This window comes from Bubalus bubalis, chromosome 1, assembly GCF_019923935.1.
Source record: "Bubalus bubalis isolate 160015118507 breed Murrah chromosome 1, NDDB_SH_1, whole genome shotgun sequence".
NCBI lineage: Eukaryota > Metazoa > Chordata > Mammalia > Artiodactyla > Bovidae > Bubalus > Bubalus bubalis.
In genome coordinates, this window is record NC_059157.1 from 78,049,282 (window position 1) to 78,072,390 (window position 23,109).

Genomic DNA, 23,109 nt, shown 5'->3' on the forward strand with positions numbered 1-23,109 from the left:
CCGTATAACTTCAAGAGTTAAGTTCTATTACTATCCCTGTTTACAGATGAGGCTTCAGATTTAAATGTTCAAGTAAAATCATCAAACATTGTGAAGCAAGAAGTGACAGCTATGGGATTTGAACCTAGACCTACCTGATCTCAGTACCGACCGAAAGAATACTGTCACCCGCTAGCCTCTATTGAGATTTTATGTCTAGATTAAGTCAAATTCTCAGGAACAACAACAAAAACTTAATTTCTTCCACCCCTAACTCTTTTTTTTTTCCTTTTCACACAAGTTCTTGTAGGCAGGTAGGTGTTCTGTTCCCTATACTTAGCCTCTCCCACGTCCTCTTAAATCTTTCCCTTTTGCTGCTGGGAGCTTCAGAGAGCTACTGCAGCTGGTGAGTGGGCAGGTGCAGCCACCATCTGCTCTAGGAGTCCAAATACGCACAAGAACTTCGCACCCAAGACCTGTCCCAGGCACCACCACGGGTTCCAGAACCTGCTGGGGACATGGCAAAACCCGCCCCCTCGCGGTGGCGATTGGCTGAACCCTTCCCGAATGCTAGGCACTTATTAATGAAGGCGCAGTCTCAGAAAGTTAGGCTGAGACTCTCCAAGGAGGTGAGACCCGCCGGGGTGTGTGAATGGGGGATTCAGTTCTTCCTGCCCGAAGGGTCCTTGAGAAGCCTGTTTGTTTTTCCCGGCGCCTGTCTCCACCCATCCCTTTCTCTCATTGGCTAGGCCTGGTGGGCGGGGGTGTCCCCATTGGTCGGGGGGCGGTGTCTGTCCCTGGCCATGGTGGGGGCGGGGCCTCCACCGTGCTGAGCTTGCCCTTGTGTCTGGTGCTCTGTAGAGCTGCCGCCGCCGCTGCTGCTGCCGCTGCCGCCGCCGCTGCAGCCGGAGCATCCGGGAGCTGCCGCCGCCGCTATCGCCACTAGCGCCGCTTCCACCGCTGCCACCTCCCCTCCCAGGACCCCGAGACACCTCAAGCGCGAGCGGCGGCTGCTGCTTGCTTGCTCCCCTTATTCCCCGCCTTTCCCTTGCGTGACCTACCCACTCCTTACAGCCCTCGTCTGCATCTTCTCCGACACCCCGGCATCCCTGCGCCACCTGCTCGGACAGCCCCGGGTGCGTGCCGGGAGGAAGGCAAGCTCCGAACCCGTGCCTGGCAGAAGGACTGTCGCGGCTGCACCACCAGCAAGAGGAGGAGGAAAAGAAACTATTTTGCCCAGCGAAACCTCATTCTGCGGGTGCTTCGCCGTTGCCGCTTCTGCTGCTGCCATCTGATCCGCGTCGGCAGGTTCGAGCACCGCAGCGGCGAGGACCCTGGGTCCGGCGGGCTCCGCGAAGGAGACACCGGCAGAGCCCCGCACTCTGGTGCCCTGCTCACCAGCATCTCTTTGCCCCCCTCGTTCATTCTCAGCCCTTTAGAAAAGGGACCATGATTTGGAAACGCAGCGCCGTTCTCCGCTTCTACAGTGTCTGCGGGCTCCTGCTACAAGGTAATCCCCGCCCCGCCGCGGGGAGCATCAACTTCACGCCCATTCCCCATCATCCTCACTCCACCCCATATTTCCACTCTCCCCCTTACAGTCCCCCAGTCCCCGGCGAATTCCACCCCCTCCCCCTACTTCCCGGTGCGGCAGGGGGCAGTGGCAGTTTGCTCCAGCCCCTCAAATCTCTAGCGCTGGCTCAACCCTGCTTTCTCGGTAGTCAGTCCCTTACGGGCACCTTTCGCCTTTTCATTCACCTGAGCTTCCTACATCTCTCACTCTCCATGCTCGCCAGCACTCCCCTCACCCTTCACATACACACTCCCACGCCTTTTGGCTGGCAACTTGTGCCTTCTCTGAACATTCCACCCTCCCACCAACCCCCACCAGCCGCCTCCCACATCACGCTCCCGACCGACCCTCTCCATCTCTTGTCATCTCTTTAACCTCCCCCTCTTCGTGTCGCCTTTCTTTTGCCCCTTCTTCGCACCATCAGCATATCCGTGTGCCTTTAAAAAGTGTGTGAGAGCCTGGGAGCGAGCTGCCGAGACGGCGAGAACAGCAGCAGCGGCGGCACCGTGTGCATTGCAATAACATCCCCGGGGGCGGGGAGGCGGGGAGGGGGGGGATGTGTTGTGAGACGTGTCATTCACCTAGGAAGAGAGAAGACTGTCTGAGGTTTAAAAAAAGAGAAAAAAAAAAAAAAAAAAAAAAAAAAACGAAAGGGAGAGATAAGGAAGAAAAAGAAAGAACGAAAAAGAGTAAAAGGAAAAAGGAAGAATGAATAAATAAAGCAGGAAATAAAAAGAGAGGGCCAGGGGAAGGGAAGAATTAAAAGACCCAAAGCCACTTTATCAACAAACTGACTTTTTATTATTCAGCCCGTGTGGTTTTCTTTTTCATTTTTTCGAAGCCAAGAAATGTGTGCATCCTGGCAGTTACTTTAGTGCTAAGGGATTTTAGCTTAGATTCCCTACCTTTCCATCCCGCTCTCTGACGCTTCTTTTCCGTAATTAATATCATCCTTTCAGGTGAAATGTAAGAACCTCTGTGACCGCAGCGGAGGGAAACCGCACAAAACACTGTTATTATGCAAATCATTGGGCTTGGATGCAGACTGGCTAGCGAACTGGGGTGCACTTTTCGCCAGATACTTGCTTTTGAAGGAGGGAGGAGGGGACCGTGTGCAGTGGGAGGACGATGATGATTATGAAATGCATGGCAATGTATGGAGTAAAAGTGCCTGGGAAGAGCACACTTTGGGTGGTGGTGGAGGCAGAGGCGGCATGCTAGAACTGAGTGGGCAGGGGCTGTAAGGCAGAAGATTGTTGCTTTGAAGAGAGTGGTGTAGGGATGTGGCTTGAATGTGAGATACAGGGAGGATGGATGTGAAATTATGGTCCATATGCTTTTTTTTTTTAAGATAGATGACTCTTGATTTCTTCATAAATCTTTGCCCACCTTTAACCTCTCTGTCATCATTTGTGTATTTGTAGGAGAGATAAGTTGATCAAATGTATTTGTCCCTGGGTAAAAGGAATCTGAAAGTAAGACATATAGAACCACAGGCATACAAAACCCAATCGGCCTTTGGAGGATTTAAATGAGGTCAATGAACCATCTTTCAGCAAGTTCTTGGAATGCATCCTGTTTCCTAGCCTCCTCCAGGATATAGACCAGGACCGTATTTTATTTATGCATATTTATGAATGTGAAAGACGAGATAGTGGGCAGAATTTTCCTGAATTAGCTAACCAAACTTGCAGAGGTGTTTCTTGGAATATTTCGGGGTAATTTCGTGTATTTTATGTTTGATGTAAATTTTTGATCTGTCATGTGCCAGAATCCCTGAGAGAAAGCAGACAGCCTGTTCTTCCTGCTTAACGCCGCCTGGTCCCATTCCCCAGCGCCTACACCCCCACCCTCTGGTCCCATTCCCCAGCGCTTACACCCCCACCCTCGCGCAAGTAATCCGGTGGCTGACACATTACTTGGGTTTCTAATCCGTCCTTAAACATCCTCCTAGAGACCCCACTTCACCTCTCAGTAACTTCCATTTCTCAGCTCTGCTGTGTGTGTGTGTGTGTGTGTGTGTGTGTGTGTGTGTGCGCGCGCGCCTCGCGCGCGCGCGCGCATGAGCGCACCACGCCGGGTAAGGGGAGTGTGATGTGGGGAAATCAGTTAATTTGGTGATTGTGATGAACATTCGACACCGCTGGATGTGTTTTCCCTGCCAATCTGTGTATGCTGGCCCCGGCACGTCACTGCACACACTACTGGGCTGGTGCAAGATTATTTATTATAGAGCATGTGGGCAACGGACTGTACTTGGGGGTCGCCTCCTCTCTGCCTTCAACATTTCCCTGTGAATTGTCTATTCAGTGCACTGCAAAATAACTGTCTGCTGGTGCCTCTCTCTCCCTGTCTCTCTCTCTCTCAGCCTGAAGGAGGATTTACTCTTTCTCTACTCAGAGAGATTCCTTCAGCTGCATTCTTTTTTATTAAGGGCCTGGGTTTCTTTTATTAAGTATGTACACCAAGTGTTAAGACAGTGCTGCTTTTCACAGCAGACTGGGGGAGAAGGGTGGAAGGGGTGTGGGTATACCAGAGCAAACACACCACTGCAGCCAGCAGCAGCACCAGCGGCAGGCCCAAATAAATAAATAAGTGTCCTATCACAGCAACCAGGCAAAGAGAACCAGCTCATGGATATATGTGTACTTCTGAGCACCTTAGATGGCTGTATTGATACACCAAAGGAGAAAGAGAATAGGATTTAAGGGGGAAAAAAAAAAAAAAACAAAAAAAAACTAGAAGTGGGAGGAGGCACAAAGCCCCACTGGATTATCTTCTCATGTTTATGGCTGCCTCACATTTATCAAACACTGCTCTACAGGCACATCACACTTTGTTGATACTGTCAGTTCCTGCTCAAACAAATTGCTTGTGCCTTCCTTGTCTTGGTCTTGGCTAAAAACGTTGCTTCAGGGTCCAGGTTTATGTTTCTCCCACCACTCTACTGTTTTTTTAGGACTTGGTTAGGTAGTAGCATGAAAGCTTGATTTCCTGGACATAGATTAAATATTTAGCAGGTCTTTCCTATGTACAGGGAAGGAGAGGTAGCGGGGGAACTAGTGAGCAACTGATTTTGGCCCGGGGTAGTCTGCTCTGCCTGTTAGTAGTTATGACTTGGCAAATACTGTAGGCAGTCTGTCTACAGCTTCTTATTTTTAGCATTATCAGCACTATAGTGGTTTTATCACTTAAGTTATACTAATCAATGTATTTATCCTTTGTATTTATCCCCTTTCTTGCAGTATGCATCATTTTAGACAGGAAGACTCAATTTAACACATCTTCCCTGTGGTTTCACTGTTTTATATTGTCACCATTTTTTTTTTTTACTTTTCCTGGGAAGCAAACTCAGTCTTTTGGCTTGCTAATATGTAGAGTGGTAAGTCAGTGGTAAGATTCAAGATAAAATGAATTTTTGTAAAAAAAAGGTTTAAATAGTTCTATTCTACAACATCTACTAGTTCATCCTCAACAAGTCTTTAGGCAATGAATAGTTAGATAGAAAATAAACATGTTTCTGACCAGAGTATAACTTGGAATGTAGACTACTTAGATAACAAAATGTGATTCAGTGTTAAGCTATACAGCACCCTTTTTTTTTTTTAATTTTCCTCTATCAGATATAGAGGAAAAAGCTGGGCAAGGGCAAGGGACACATTAGAGAAAAAAAAATTTCTTTAGAATGAGGAGTGTAAAAACTTGCCACCTGTAACTAAGACCTCTTCTTGTCTACAGAGTAGATTCAGTTCAGTTGCTGATCCTCTTTGTAGCTGGGCTCCTTTCCATGCCTGAAGCGACACTGGAAAGATGGAGACTCTCTTGTTTAGCACAGGAAACAATCTGAAAAAGGACAAAAAGGAAAGAAGGGCAAAATAGACATGCATAGAGAGATTCTTATTTTGTTGAGAACTTTATTTCCTTGTTCAGTGTTGGTCTTATACAAAAAACACCAGTACTAATTTTGGGGTTTTAGGGTTTGTGGATGTGTGTGTTTTGCTGTGGGACATTGTAGTAAGTAATTTGTTGTGTGTAAAAAGAAAGATCCTCAAGTTAAAGGTCTGTTCAACATGCATATTACTTGCCTCAGTATGTGTCATGCACCTCCCGTTACATTTTTAGAAAACATGTGGTAATGCAAAATATACATACAAACTAAATAAAATACTGATAACTTAATATTTCCTAAAAGCGTGTCTGTCTCGCGTCTTTACTTCTACCTTAGTCATGATGAGCTCATCTTTTATGCTGAATGCAGTTCCTGAGATACAGCTCACTCCTCCCTTTTTTTGATTAACAGTGGAAACTTTGAAAAGTAGGTTTTATACAGGAGTCAATGACTATGACTTAAACAAACACTAGACACTGAGTAATTAAGAAAATCTCTTTGCAAATATGAGGAGTTCCTAGACTAATTTAGTATCAAGATATGGAAGCTTATTTTGTTGTCTTTTCCCTTGTGTCTACAACTAGTAGAACTCTGGTAACACAATATGACAAAGGTAAGCATCAACTGAGATAGTCTCTTCCTGCGTTTTCCACAAGAAGATCAAATACGTGAAAAATATTTTTCCCAGATTTAACTAATGAGATACTCATTTTTCTTAAAGAAAAACTTACTTAAATCACTTAAACAGGAAATAGTTGTGCAATAATGTTGGAAGACATCCTAAGCATACATTTTAAAATGGCCTGAAATCAACATCAAATGGAAATCCATTTTCTTTTAAAAATAAAGAGTCTATGGAGTATAAAATGATTGAGAGAAGTAAAATTTATCTATTGTGAAGGATTTGGGGTACATTTGTAATATAACATAGACATATCATATTATTGTTTTATTTGATTATGTTGACATGCATTCTATGAGATGTATTGATAGAGAGTCCTTGTTTTAATAGACTTCATTAAACCTTCTTGGCAAAATTGCCCATTGTGTAGCAGCTGGCTGAGTAGGTGAGGAAGCAGCGAAAAGGGAAATTACAAATCAAGGAAGTGGAACTCACAAATTGAAGTCAGAAGTCCTTTGTGGAATTGTCAGTTACAGGTTTGTTTACCCTCCTAAAAACAACTCTGCTACCTTGTTTATATTAAGCTTCTTGAGGGCAAGCCCTGACCTTTACTTATTCTCAATTTAGTAAATGCATAATAAATAGTTTTGGTTTGAATGATAGGTATATCTTAGTTAGGTATGATGTAGTTAAGAGGTATCTTTTCATAACACATCAGCACTCATACTTTGTTAAATTATATATATATATATATATATATATATATATATACACACACACATACACACACACATATATGAGTTAATTTTAACATTTTGTAGGTCTTATTGGTTTAGGAAACAATTTTCCTATAGAAAATTATCATAGTGATAGCTGTTGATATACATCTTTAAATGAATGTACTTTGATCAGTTGCTCTTTGACATGACGTTTCCCTACCCATTTTTTTCTTTTCCATAATTAAAAAAATCAAGATATTTGCATAAGATCACAAACTCAATTCATGAGGGGGGAAAAAAGAGAAGACATGATTTAAATTTACTGATTTAACCTAAAATATTTAAAAGGACAAGTTCATTACCAACATTTTATTTGAAAATGTCAAACGTTTTTGGAGTGTAGTTCTGTAGTATCAAAAAACTACATCTTCTGCAAATTCCTTGTGTAAAGAGGTGGGTGAGGATTAACCTAGAGCTGTGGCAGCTGAAGCCCCCTGCTGTGTGATGATGCAAATGGCATCTCAGGCCTAATGTGCTCTGCAGCGGCAGGCAGAACGCATGCAGGAAAGCAGTCATGTGGCGTGACTGAAATAGGAAGTCTTTTCATATTTCATAGCTTGTAGTGGACATGAACCATGCTTCAACTCTTCATGACCAGAAATAATTCAAAGAGTATTTCTAATCACTTGAGCTCATGGCAAAGCTAAAGAGAGAATATATAATTTGTTTAGAGATTAATGTAATAAATAAATCCTAACAAAATTATCAACATTTTCATCAAATGAATTGTGCAAACTTGCAACTATCTTGCAAACTATCAGGACCACAGTTCAATTTAATGAAAATTAATAGCAAAGTTAAAATAGAATTCTTATGCATTCTAAGGCTTCTAAGAATTCTAATTCTTATGCAGTTATTTACATGTGTTGGACCTAATGAATGTTGAGCTGGCAAATATTGTTATCTTTCTCTTCCTTTAGCGAGTAAGGAGTTAGTTGCTTTTTTTTTTTCCTTATTAGAGCATTTCCTGTTAGGGGAGAATACAGTAGTCTTAAAAGAAATAGGAATTAATTGTTCAATGTATGTTTTTACTATTTATTTAGTGCCATAGATTGGAATTTTTGTTAACATCAAACCAGTAGAGAATATCTCCTTTCTAAAAAATTTTATATATCACACAGGCAAAGCATCAAATATGTTCCTTAATAAAAGCAAGAGTTGTGGGGCAATTATTATGGGCAGACTATGAAAGAAGCCTATCAGATGACAATAACTAGTGTAGCATTGTTTATCTTGATTCTATTTGCTATTAAAATAATTGAGCATATTATGCATATTGATTTTCATCCTAGAAATGAGTCCAATTGGTCCTGTTTATGTGTTCAGTGAGTTTCTTTAGATGATATGAAATAGTTTTATCTTAGTAATATGTAATGCATATATATATATGTATGTTAGGAAACTAAATATTCTGTTTAATTAGGTATGAGTTAAATATTAATGCCAAAATCAGAGATGTAATTATTGAGAAAGGAAATATTCCTCAATCATTTATCTCTATATATGCACATATGTACAAGCCTAAAATGTACAGTTATTTTTAGGTCTGAAGAACATCTTTATAATTTTGCGTGTAATTAGAGTTTGGAGCACTCAGGGGTGAACTGTGAGGAAAAAGGAAAAGTTTATTTTGTTTTTGATTATTTAACCTTATTTCTGAAGATTAAAAAAGGTATTTTTTGAATCTATTTTTTTAGGCTGCAACAGTGATTAACTTTTCCACTTAAAAACACACATGCAAGGTTTACAGTTTCTGAATTTGCAATAGAGCTGAGTATTTATTCTGGATCTTCTTTGTGTTTAAGAAACTGAGTGATGAGAACCTACTGCTACCTGAATAGAGAGGCAGGGCTGAGGTTGTAAGGAGATCTGCCTTGGAAAGAGCCGACCATTAATTATTCACATTCTATTTCAGAAGTCTTTGAAGTAAATATTAAGACAGTTATTATTAAGCATTGGGGATTACTCTTTCTGAGTCAGCAAATCGTTTTCATTTGAATATTGAAATTATCTTTCAGCCATTTGAATGCTGACGGGGATGCCCCTGTTTAGCCACAGTTAAGCAGTTATTCTAGGGGTTGCATACTGACATCACTAGGGATTGTTTAGAAAACAAGAATAAGCATTTATTTGCTTTGAGGAACAAAAAAAACTTAAAGCTAAGTGTAATCATATACTGCAAATAACTTCACATACAGATATAAAAGTCTTTTTATAGGCTAAATAACCCCCCTAGTTTTATAGATTTGATGATGGTTTATTAATGGTAACGGTGCATTGTTTATCTAAAGTCATCTTTGAGAACCGAGTTAAGAAAGCACCTTTCCTGAGAAAGATGTGCTGCCGACTGCTAAGTGTATAACTGTTATATTGATTCAGTGTAATTTATAAAGACAATTAATTTGTTCTTGTAAGGGAATATTTTTAGCTTCTTTGCTAAAATTGTTTGCCTTTAAAGATGCAAGTACCTCCCTTAATGCTCACGCAAACATCAAAGCCTAAAATTTATGGTGCGTAAAATATGTTTCTACTTTTGTAATAAATTCATATTTTACGTTAGATTGTCCTATATCGCCCCAGGAGAAAATGTCCTGACACCTTTACCTTCCATTCCTTCTTATACTTTATATGTTTTCTGCTTTTAGTTTTAAGTAGTAGACAGGCTGAAATGAGGGATGATTAGAATATTTGTATTTAAAAGCAAATAAAATGCACAGTAAGCTTCTGATTTGTCATTCCCTTATTGCAATCTATATTTTATGGACCGAAGTCTGAATAGTAACTCAGCTTCCTTTACACTCTCTAGGAATATAATATACCCCACTCTGCACTGTTCTATCAACCTGAAAGACCCATTAAAATAAATTCACAGGGAGTGAAGAACAGTTAAAAGGAATCTTACCAAACCTATGTACTGAATACATCCAGATTGGATGTTTTTTCTTTCAACCTCCAAGGCTTGTATCCCAGTGTTTTAGCAAAGGTAAAACACATACAATGCGCTTTTAGTTGTTTTTGTTATTGTTATTATTGCATTTTGTGAGCATTCAACCTCCTTAGTCTCATAATAAAAATGGCAAAAAGAGGAGGGAAGGAATGTGAGTCAGCCAGCCAAACACACAGAAACGCCTGGCAAAGCCGACTAAATTAGCATATGCTAGGCTGAGTATTTCCCTCTGTTGTTACATAACCCTTTTCTAATAGGAAATCACTTCTCCTACTTAACCCTTTCAGGAGGTTTGGGATTCACCCACTGTTATATTTTTATTTTGCTTCATTTATTTTCTCAAAAATTATGTAAATCATCTATTGAAGGGCTTTTATGCCAAATTCTTCTCCCCCACCCTTCCGTCTTTCTGTATACAAATGTTCCATTCTGTGCCCAACTTCAGGATTCAAGAATCAACTTTTCTATAGCCTTCACTGAGAGGATCTAATTAGCATTTTAGGCTCTCTTTACTCATGTGCAGCTTTCTTTAGAAAATGTATTAGTTCTATGAGGTTTCCCTAAGGATTCATAATACTCTAGTTTGTTACATGTACTGTGATATTCACTGTGCCTTAATTATGCGTGTGTCCTCATTTCAAAGCCTTTTCAGGGATCATGTGGATAGAACAGGGGTCTGGCTGTAAGTTCACTGTCATGTATTAATGTGTAGGTGGTATTCAGAGAAGGATGTTTCTGAAGGCAATCTTATGTCTATGACTCTAGTATAGCAAGCAGTTACTCACATTTCTACACTTTAACTAGTTACTCTGCCAAGGCAGAATGAGATTCACCATTGTAATACAGAATACAGTGTCTGTTATTTCTAAATAGTTCTTTGCTTTGGGACTGAAAAAAAAAATAATGAGTGAAAATGTGTATCCCTTATCCCGAATAGGAATTGTTCCTTTTCACTCTCCCAAATAAAAAGAAGAATCAGAAATTGTTCCTAAATCAATACTCTATTCCCTAACTAGCCCATTAACACATCTTGCTATGGTGGGATCTTGAAGTTATACTGTTTATTATTTGAGGCTATAGATTTTTAGATAGTATTGATAGTCTGCAATCTTCATGGGCTGCTAAATGTCAGCACATTGGCAAATTTGAGACATATTTTCACTTTTTGATTTGGATGCAGTGTGGAGAACTGTGAAAATATATAGGAATGTTGAACGAGAGAGAAGGAGAAAGAGGAAAATATGTATATATTGAGACTACATTTGTGGAGGGATAGCTGCAATAATTTGCCCATTTTAGTACATGTCACCATTTATAAGGAGGACATTTTCCTACATTGCATGAATTTAAAAGTTTACTTATCTTAATTGTACCCCTTGAGTTGCTTGTATTTGTGTGTTACATATAATCAGAAAATTTAAGTTTAACTTGTAAATGCAACCATTCTTTCTTTTTTCTGATCATTACAGTATAAAAGCATTTTATGAGTTAATATACTAACAATTTTAACCAATTTTTGTTTCATTATTTTACACAACTGAATTATTTTCTATACCATATTATTATTAATGGTAGCTAAAAATGCTAATGTTCAGGAACACATAGGAGTTTTTTTCATGGGAATTTTGGACCAGAATCTGATGTGTTTTAGTAGACAAAAGATTACCATCTGCCCTTTATTGAATATTTTAAGCATTTATGTTTTCTTAGTTTATGAGAGAACTAAGCATTTTATTTTGTCTATGTTATGATCTATATAACCCCTACATGGATTTTTCTTATAGCATTTTGAATGTCTCCTCTAGTGGACTATAAGCCCCTAGAGTACTGGGTCTTAGTCTTCATTTTATTTCAGGTGCCTAATTGAATGTCTGGCTTGTGTCTTTTTTTAATGTTTTCATTTCACTGATTGATTAGTTCTCTTCCAGTCTATTTAATCTTGATGCATCTTTTTAATTGGTTCCAAATAATATTTAAGTACTTATAATTGCCAAAATGCCAATACGGTATTCTGAATAGAATAAATATTTGCAATCAATTTTCATTTTAAACTACAGGAAGAAGAAAAAAAAGGATACCAAGAAATATCATGCTTAATAATGACATACTTCACAAAAAATGTAGAATCACTCCTTTCAGTTAAGATAGTCACTTCAAATTTGCCCTGAAAACATTTGAATCATGGCTTTGAACTCCCTGATTTCTCTGGGCAATGTAACCTGTTGTCTTTTTTTACAATTCCTGGCCCCTAAAATATTCCTGATGGTGACTTTGGGTAAACATGAAGTCAGATCATCTTATTGTTCTATTTAGAGTAGCTAGTATTTCTGGATAAATGTATAAACAAAGAGGAATTACAGACTGACCTTGATCTGCCAGATTATCAGTGAGGACTGACCTGCTTTTGTTATTGCCAAGCTGTAGAGTAAAGGTGCTCTGAGTAGTCCTACAGATTCAGGGTATATTTTTCTCAGTTTAACTCAGGGAGATTCCATTCATTTTATTTAAAAGGGCTTTTAAATAAATTTTATATATATATATATATATATATATATATATATATATATACACAAAATGCTTAGCCATAATTCTACAGTTGAGGACAAATGTTTGCTGTGGTTGAATTTGATTTAGTTTTCTTTTTACATTTTGAAGACAGTGGGAGGTAGAATGGAAATATTTACTACTTTTTTTAAGAGAATTTAAATATAGTTACTAGTGCTGAACTCCAGGGGTGAAAAGACTTTCTACAATTTGTGGTGACTCTATTTCCACATAAAATGTTTTAAGAATGCTTTTTTGAAAATGTCCCAGAGAAATGTAGTTTTTCTTAAAAGTTACATAGTTCTTTCAAATTAAAAAAATCAATTTTACCATTGTCTTTTGGATTTTTGACTATTTCCTGACTCTTGGCATTCAAAAGAAAATTAAGTAGGCTGTGTTAAGATTCATTTGAAGCCAAATCAATTCATGTAGAAATAAACATTCAGTTAACAGATATTCAAAGTAGATTAAACTATCTCAATTCATTGAGGGCTGCTGCCACTTTATAAAGTTAATTTTAAGAATTATATTCTTGCATAGCTTCTGTATCTAAAATCTTGCTTTATATGGAGATGTGTCAGTATGATGTAGCAGTCAGGCAAGGATAACTTCATCTTTAATGTGGCTTTTGTTCAGCCCCTGATGATCCACTTTTCAGAGCCTAGTGACAAAAAAGGAAGATAGTTTGGGAACCAACTTTGTTGACGCTGTCACTGTTTTTATAAACAATTATTTTAATATGTTACTGAATTGTATTCATTATATTGAGATATTCCTATAAATCTATGATTAGAAGTCACATATTTTAATTTTTTATGTGTAACTATATAGTATCTGAAACACTGGAAATGTATGGAATTATCATACCTTTATATATCTCAGCATTTTTGTCATAATGACCCACTCAGAAATTGAATTTTCAATTTGATATAAGGGAAGTACCCTTGTCACTTTAAATGCTAAAGCATTTCAGATCAACATTCTTGTGTAGGGTCACCAAATTTGGAACAACTTCCATAATATTCACCAAAATGATATTGTACTAAAGTGCATTGTCTTTATATAAAAAGATTTTATGATAACTAGCATGAATAATAAGTTGTGTGTTCTATAATATTTATGAATGCAGTTTTAAAGGTCAAGAGACATTTATAGAGAATAGTTTCTTGTCCACTGGCTTGTTTTATATATATAAATATATATAATATATATTTATATATTATATATGTAATATAGAAATGCTGTGAGTGAAGTAAGACTAATGGTGAATTTTAATTCTCTGTATCCTTTCACTTCTGTGTAATAGCTAAGGTAAAGATATTGGTAGAGGAATAAGTTCATAATTTTTTAGAGGTCTGATAGAGGACATTGAAGTCAAATTTACTTTAAATTTTTGTTTTGCTTTACCTAATTTTATTGACTGTTCAGATACAGACTACCAACAAGGCAAAACAGATTATCTTTGAAGGAAGTGATAGTGTTTTATAATATGTCAACCATGTTTGACAGTTGGGTACAGATAGATTGGAAAGACTGATAATTTTTTTATCATTTTATCATGCTCATACTATAAAATAGAGTAAACATGATTTGGCATTAGGAATCTTTCCTTCTGAGAGCTTCTCATCATCTTGGTGTACAGAGATGGAGAATGGGAGCGATTTGGTGATAGAGGAAGAGGCAATAATGGATACCCATAATCCTTGAGTGGAATATCATCAATACATTTAGTGTGGGAGTGGGAGTGATGTTAGCCTGGTGAATGTCTTTTATTTTGTAGTGAAAGTCCAGAGATACCCCTGGACTAATTTTAGACTTTGATTTTTGCAAGTGCCCTACAGCATCAAGATGTAATGGTAGGAATCAAGGGACCAAAGTTCTTATCAAAGCCATGCCACCATTTTGAAGATGAGTAAGATGCTTTTCTGGCAGCTCAGTTTTTTTATCTGTGGATTGAGAGACTGGAACCAGGTCTGCTCTTCGGCACTGTGTTGTATAGGATCTTAAGGAGGGCGACACACTGAAAAAAATGGTTTCTTTTTGACTTTCCACCTAAAGGTCTTTTCAAATGCAGTCAGTATTACATGAAATGTGTGCTCGTAAAATACCTTTTACTAAAATTTATTTTTAATAGCTACTCAAGCATTATTCAGTGTTTAATGTTTTTACATGTTAAGAGATTGTTATTCTGATGCATGTGTCTGTATAAATTTCAGAACTTTTTTTTTGCCCCTAGATCAGTGAGTTTTATAAGTTAATTTTGTGGCCATCAGCCTGAATTTTGGCCACACATTTATTTTTTAATGAAATTACATCCATAAATCAGTTTTGAAAATTAGTAAACTGTTGATATGTTAGTCATTTTTATTGGGGAGTGGATTGAATTAAGTTTTAATTTTGAGTTCAATTTTGTTTTTCTGTGCATTTAATTTACATGTATGTAAAAATTTCTACAATCCTATTATTTTTCATAGTCACTGATTTTCTTAAACATAACATTCATTTATTGATTCGTTTTTCAACAAATATGTACTTGAAGTCAGTGTTGTAAACGTTGGATATACAAATAGACAAGATAGAAATAGTTTCTAACTTTATGGAGCCTATACTCTAGTGACTGAGACACAGAATAAACAAATCAAAATATTATAATGCCTTAATTCTTTTTTTTCTGAAATTAAAAAAAAATATTTTTATGCTAATATCTTTTCCACAGCAACAAAATGCGGATATATCAATGAGGATATGAAATCACTGGCTTATCAACAATATTATAAACCTCACTGGGCTTTTAACATTTTTACTTAAGGTTGGATTAAACAGCTCTCATTTCCTTCAGTCGTTTATCCTGAAAACATTCTCAGTATGATGCCGTTTCTTTCTTTATTAATACAAGTTGAAAGAAGCTGACAAGTGAACAAGAAATATTTAAGCACACTCTATTCTAACTGATTTGTTCAAGAGGATGATTCATTTAATTTCATAAAGGATCAGTGGGCCAGAACTGTAGATGACCAGGTCAGCGGAGGGAATGTAGGGGAGAAGAGGTCTGTGAGAAGGATCTATGTAACAAGCAACAATATTTAGTTTTTTAGAGCTGAAGTTCTGCTTGAGCAATTCTGATGTTACCAGCAACAGTCATTTAAAGAGCTGCTGATGCCTCAGGGAAAACATTTTTAAAGTGTCCTATCTAGAAACAATGCTCCTTGTACTGTGTCATATATATTAAAACTCCGTCCCTTGCTTATATTACAGTACATCGTGCCTGATTAAAACCTGTACCGCTGTAATGTGACTTCTTGAGAGTGCCGATTAAATGTCGCTCCTGAAATATTTCCTCCTGCTGAATCTCTCTGAATATGATTGAAATATTAATCACCTGGTAAACAAAGCTCATGAATGGATAGGATACAATTAAATGTTTTTAATAAAGTGAATTTTATGCAATTATTTTGAGTGTTATAGAGAAAATGCAAAATCATACAAACAGGCTACAAATATTCTTGATATCTTTATATTGCTTTCTTTAATATTTAACTTTGACTGATGGCTTCAATATGCAAATTATGTCATATTTCTAAGAGATTCTATGGTATTTTTGAATAGTGTCACTCACTAGCCAGTAGGATCCCTGGAGTAGGTGATATGTATCTTGTAATAGATAAGATTAAAAAATTGATACATACTCTGAAAATCATAATGATGGTGATTTAGCCTGTATAGTGCTGTATTTAGTGATTTGTTTTTTTGGATTTCACTCAACTGTACATCGCACAGACAGAAAAACCTCAGCTTAACTATTATCTTTAATTTTGCTTTCTGTATATTTTAAAGGAAACTTTAAAATTAAAGCAATTCAAGTAAATGCTTTGTTGCAGGTAATGATTTGCAAGAGTGTAGTTGTATAGAAAATGATTTATTTTGAAAGTATATTCAATTTTTCAAAGTAAATCAGAGAGGCATACATATTTGGAACTTTTCTAGAGGGAACTAGGTGGTGCTGTTCTGTCATCTTTGTGTCTTAGTGACTTCTTTGATTTTTTTCTCTGTTCATTAAACACTTTTGTACAATAGGTAAGGTATAGTTTTGGTCTATAGTGGCCTTATTTTTGTTAACCAACAAAGTTTATGTTGATCATGAATCTTTTCTTTTCAGCAGTATTTTTGTACAGCAGATAAAAACTTTCTTCCTAAGCAGTAAGCTATATCACAGTTTAAAATGTCTTTTTTATTTCTTCATCATTTAAATTATTATATACAATTCTGAGATCTTCAAATATTTATATTATTATGTGTTTTTAAATTCTTCCACTATTCTACTTGTAAAAATACTTATGATTGGTTTAATCAAAATTTAAAGTGCTGGAATTTTTGTGCAGAGTTGATTTAATATAAAAATGTCACAAAATGCATAAGCTCAAGGCAAACTTAATTGTATTTTTGAAATACTAAAAAAAAAATCAACTAAAACTTTAAACAAAGAAAAGTAAAACTTTCCCTTGAAAATAAATTGGTTGCTTACTTTACTTACATATAAGAAAAGTAACCTCAATTAGGCCATCAGTTAATCTTTTCTTGTTTCTAGATATTAAGTTAATTTTGTCTTATGATCTTGGTGGTACTTGATAGTCCAAAGAAGTCTCTTATTTCAGGCTAAATAACAACAAATAAAGTTACTCCACTGTCCATGTATTTTTGGTATACTGGTATTTTGGGGGTATATTTTCTTAGTAAGAATTTTGACTTCTGGATACCCTTAGGCTTAGAGAATCAGATATGAGAAAACTTTAAAAGGGTTGCAGCTTTTTCCAACAAAAATCATCTTGTAAGTTGTGTTTCTTAATTTTTTAATACCTTTAGAGAAGAGTTTATCGTGTAATTTATTTTCTAATATAAATCTGGACATAAAATAAGGATGAAGTACTTCAAGAGTTCTACCCATATGTTTTCTTGTAGACTCATAGTTCTATCATTTTGAATGGGGACAAAAATGATTTATATTCTTTTTTTCCTGACATAATAAACACTCCTTACTATTTTTATCATAATATGTTCAAGATTTATCTTTAATAGAAAAGTGAATGTTATATAGACAACTCTTTGTGTTTTCTGTTATCTCTGAAATCTTTTATCTTTAGAAGACAGAATCAATGTGGAATTTCAGAATTGGGTCCATGGCATGTTGTCTTACAGTGCAGAGAGATAATCTCTGAGATGAACATCTGCTAGACTAATAAACCTAAGTGAAAGTGCTGCTATACCTCTGTGCTCATGTCTGGTCTCCTGGAATAAAATGGAAGTCACAAGTATTAAGATGGATACCAGTGGCTAATCATTTGTCAAATAAGAGTTCAGATTGGGAAAGCTGCATAAGGGAATTGAGATTATTCATTCACAAGAATACCTTCATTTTGTATCAAATGAAAAACTTCCTAAGAAGGATTAGGTAACTCCCATTTTATACTGCCATAAGCTTAATTGTGAAGAAAACGAATAGTAAATAAACACTTTGGGATTAGATAAAAAATCAGTATTTTTGTCTTGGGTGTCAATTTTTTATATTGCAAAAATACTTTCTAACTTTTAGATGATGTCATTATGAGAGTAAATCTTGGATTAGATAAAGAAATTATGAAAGTTATTCATAGATTTGCCATATCTGCTTGCTCAATAATATAATTTATGATTTCTACTTTTTGAAAGTTGACATTTTGACAGCAATACTAATAATAAAATACTTAACTTTAATATATTAAATGCCAGATTTATCTTTCGAAAAGTTAAACAGCACTGTCATTGGACCAATCCTTTGTAGATAGCCTATTTTTAAAATACACCATACGTTAAATAAAGCATGGTATTTGGTGAAACATATTTAAATCATAAAGTGAGTATATTTTAAGCTTATTTTTCCTCCCAGGATACAGAAAGTGTGCAGATTATTTCATTTCTTAAATGTCAAAAATACAAAACCCTATATTGTAACTCTGTAATCGCTTACTGCTTTAGAGGTAAATTGGAAAGAAGAGACTAAAACACATCTCTGGCAATACACTATTTTCTTGGACTTAGGCTCCAGAATTAGCACCAAAAATATTGTACACATTTTTCATAATTTATTCTGGTTATTTATTTATTAGAGATCTAGTATTAGAATAAGAAGAGGCTTTCTTCACAATTATTTTTGATGAAGATTAATCTCAGGCAATGTAGCATAAACCATTGACTGTTAGCAATCAGTGGCAGCAAGTAGATTACTTGGCATGTCATTTTATCTTTCCAAATGCTCCTTTGGAAACTTCTGACAAAGATCCTTTTCATCTTGTCGTGTTTTATCAATGATGAAAGATTTATATCTCATGGATCTAGAGATGTTTTTCACTTTAAAAAGTAAAGCGAAGTAAAAAAAAAGAAAACAGCAATAAGTAAGGGATTTCTGGATTTCTTTTGAAATCTGAGTCAGAAAGCAGAATAGCTGAAAAAGTCAGAAAAGAGAGTAGTGATAATTAAGAGAGTAAAAGCAACAGTCTCATGGAGAGGATAGAGGTATATGTTTGTATCTTTAAGTATATTTTTCCTTATTAGGAAGATAGAAAATAAGAGTCTTCAAATGAATCTTGATGTAAAATTATAGTTGATGTTAGCAAATCAAATTTTGATGGACCTAACAGAGACATTGTACATGGTGAAGGAGATTAGCATATAACTAAATAAGAATTTTGGATGACCTTTACTGCAGAACCTAATTGTAGTGAGACAGCACAAGTAATGAAGAGTTCTAACACTGTTACAGATAGGTACAATTAATATTAGTCACATATGACTAAGAATAACACAATGAATGGCCTTTGGAGAAAATGTTTTATCATAAGCTTATTATACCTTCATATACAGCTTAATAGAAAACTTTCTTAAAATATCTCCTCTAGTTGGCTTTGATTGGTGGAGGAAATGGCAACCCAACCAGTATTCTTGCCTGGAGAATCCCAGGGATGGGGGAGCCTGGTGGGCTGCCGTCTATGGGGTCGCACAGAGTGGGACACGACTGAAGTGACTTAGCAGCAGCAGCAGCAGCAGCAGTTGGCTTTGATTGTGTCAAGATCTGATTTGTTTTAAAATTTGAACCCTCATCTTCCTATGCTGGCATTAACATGAGTGAAAGAAATGAAATACTTAACAAGTACTTTGTTTTGAAGATCAGTCTCAGGAGAAGCTTTTCTTATTTTGTAGTTTACAAATTGTCAACTTTTTAGAAAGTGTCTTTACCCGAAAAACTGGGCTTGCCTCTTGGTAGGTGTTTAGCCAAAAGACACAACCAAGATAAAGATCAGGAAAATAACGGATTTCTTATTGATACTTGCAGCAAATAAAGCCCAAAGCAGTGTTTCCCTAAGAACAAAGTTGTGGAAGTTTTAAGGTAAAGAAATATGCATATTCATGAATAGGCTTGCATCAAGGAGAATTCAGTATACAATTGGGGCAAAAATCTACAGGGTCTAAGCTTTAGTATAACTGAAATCAGGAGGTTCAGAAAAAGCATCATCATCCTTTAATTGTTCTTTAGTCTCTAAGTCATGTCCAACTCTTTTTCTGACCCCATGGACTGCAGCACACCAGGCTTCCCTGTCCTTTACTATCTCTGTGAGTTTGCTCAAACTCATGTCCATTATGCTTTAGGTTCTGGTTGATCCAGTAACTGAGTGCTTCAGGCTAATCTTACCAAACAAAACTGGGAGTCTTAACAACTGGCATATGATCTTTGCTATTGTTACTTCTCTTCCTGATAACAGTCATTTGTTCCCACATTCTTTTGTTACCTTAACATCATTAATTACTGAGATCTGTTCAAGGACAAACTTTGTGACTAGGCTTTAGATTACAAATGGCTTAGGCCGAAAATGGCTTCGGCCGAAAATGGCTTCTCGTGTGTCCCTAAAGCTATGCCTGCTTCTCTTTCTTTGGGAATCCCATAACCCTAGCTACTTACTGTCTTATTATTGGCCATATACACTCAGTTGTAAAACTGGGAAAAACATCTCAGCAGAGCAGCTCTTAAATACAGGCCAATGTATCAATCATTGATTTGTTTCAATCAATGAGAAATTGACTTTAAAACAAAATAAAACAAAGCAAAACATAAAAAAGCAGTCTCTACTTTTAATCCCTAATGTGTCAATCAGCAGGTGCTTCAAAGGGAACGTTGCTTGTGTGAAACTAAACTTTTAAAAATTAGTGTGAACTTGACATTTTAGGGATCCACCTTTATCCAAAAGTCTAAAAATAAGAATTTTTGGAAGAGTATTAACGCACTTATAAAAAACTTGTTTTATTCACTTAAACAAAAATATTTGTATTAGTATTCTCTAATATCATAAATTAGAGAAATGTGACAAGCATTTAGAAATCAAAATGGTATATTGGCTAATCTAAACATCAAGAAATTAATCTAAATGTACTAATAAGCAAAAGTAGTTCCCCTGACATTATCAAAGACATTAACATCATTATCAGGAATTACCTTGTTGTCTTGCTAACTTGTTTATATTTTCTGCTTTTTCTCTGTAGGCACTAAGCTTTGTGAGTACAAAGATATTGTTTACTGTTTTTATCTTCTGCATTTGGAATATTATCTGGCACACAGTTGTTCAATAAATTTTTTTACATGGATCAATATGATGCTTTTGATTTATTTTTTAAATAAAATACTTTTTTTAGCAACTTCCTATATCAACAAAAAACAGATTAACATATTTAAAATACACTTAAAATTAGTTAATATGTAAGAAAATTCTTTAAATTCTTTTTTCAGACATTTCATGTCCCACATTTGACTCTAGACCATTTGTTGAGAACTTTTATAATTGTGTTTATGGCATTAGACTTGTAATAAAGCACAATACTGCTATTGCTCATTTAAAGCAATAAATTAACATAGAACAGGGGAATTTACGTGTTGAAATGCCATAAGAACATTTTACAAAGTATTAATATATTATCCATATTAGCTCTTTATCATTGCTAATATATAGTTCAGAGTGTGTGTGTGTCCATTATTTATATCAGAAATTTTTCTGAAGTCATGAAACCATGATTGCATTATGTGAAAAAAATAAAACCAAAGATAATAGGCCATAGGGGAAATTCTACACAAGAAACATAGTAAAATTGGATGGAAATTTAAAATAAGCTCTGCTGTTCTTTAGATTTAAACATGATCTCATTTCAACCCTATTTAAATCTTATTTCAGAGACCGCATAGTGTAAATGGAAAGTGCAAGGGATAGGGCATCAAGAATTTAAGATTTGATGATGACTATGGCATCGGATCTATCACCTAGGGAAACAGCTCATCTCTAGGGGTCAGTTACTCAGATGATGTTAGACTTGGATCGTCTCCCAGGTGTCTTTCAACTTGAAGATTGACCCTGAATCCACAGTTAAGATAAACAGATATACCTCCTTGCAAAGGTCAGGATATGATTATGTCTTCATCATTAAGTGAAAAGTTTTCATTAGATAAAAGTGTTTTAAAATGATGAAGTCAATTACAAGCTGTGCTTGTAAAATTCTGATACACAAATAATGTGTCTTAAAAGTGCATGTTTATTATGTGTATATATATTCATATATGTATTGTTATATTGGCATTCTATAGATATATCAGTATATAAACCAATAAACTATTTTTATTTCATTTGTTTTAAAAATAAGTATGCTTAATAATTTATTGCATTTCTGACTTTTCACTCTGTTTGCTGTTAAGAGAGACATGAATAACTGGAAGGGGTATCATTGAAGATTCATTCATCTTGTAAAATACTTACAAGAAAAATCTTAAACTATTAGAAATTATTAGCCCAAAAATGATACAAAAACAGAACAAGCTTGGTAATTCCAGGAATAGGCTTCAGTAAATGAAGATTATTTTGCACTAAGTGCCATAAACAACTGTTTTTTATGTTCATTAAGGGTCAAAACAAAGATAATGTTTTTAAACTACTCCAAGAGTACTTTACACTTCAGTTAAGAAATTATTTCCAGAATAGGAAGTGGTGAAATGCTTTCTTGGTATCTAAAAGGATAGATATATATATTTTTTATCTTTATTGAATGATTTAAAAGTGTGCCCACTTAGAGATAAAGAGAACTGAAAGGCCTCACTCAAATCATGAGATAGCTCGTCATGAAACCAGTTTGCACAAGTTCTAACAAACCCCAAATTTCACTTTTTTTTCAAGCAGAATTTGTTTTTTAGACAGCTAAATCCATATTTCCTTTGTAAGTATGTCATTAAAGAAAGGTTACATTGATTAAAGAGGATTTTATAATAACCTCTAATGATAATTGTACAAAGAGTTAAATTCCTTTCATTGGAGCAAGGCAAATGCAGAGTGTTTATAGGCGATCTAGAAGGTCAGTACTCAGACTAATTCACCAACAGCCCCAGATGCTTGGTTAAGCTGCCAGCACAGTGCTTTCCGAGTCTGCCAGAAAGTCAGCTGCAGCTGCAGGGAACATTTTTTTTTCCCACCCAGTGATAAGCCTGTGGATTTTACAATTGCCATGGAAAGAACAGAATTAGGAAATGTAATTCAGGGTGATGATCACCTCACTTACCCTATTAATGGGTTTCAAATTAATTTATTATGAACAGCAAAATATAAACATAAGAAGAGCTTATGACATGGGCATGTTCTCAAATACTCTGTTTAGTCACATTTTGGAAAGTAATTTTCTGAGACTATCTTCCCAGGCTCAGTTCTATTTTATTCATTT

General features: G+C 35.9%; 1 protein-coding gene across 4 annotated transcripts in view; it reads left to right on the forward strand.

Moving 5' to 3' along the window:
* The first annotated feature begins 825 nt into the window (after nt 1-825).
* The window catches only part of CADM2 (cell adhesion molecule 2), a 1,267,507-nt gene continuing 1,245,223 nt past the window's right edge, over nt 826-23,109 (forward strand). For 3 of the 4 annotated variants that reach the window (XM_025278923.3, XM_025278930.3, XM_025278929.3), the window contains exon 1: nt 826-1,489. In XM_025278923.3, the coding sequence (XP_025134708.1) occupies nt 1,429-1,489 (61 nt within the window). In that variant the 5' untranslated portion in view covers nt 826-1,428. The remainder of the gene's footprint in view (nt 1,490-23,109) is intronic. The other variant, XM_044940125.2, reaches the window with a different exon arrangement.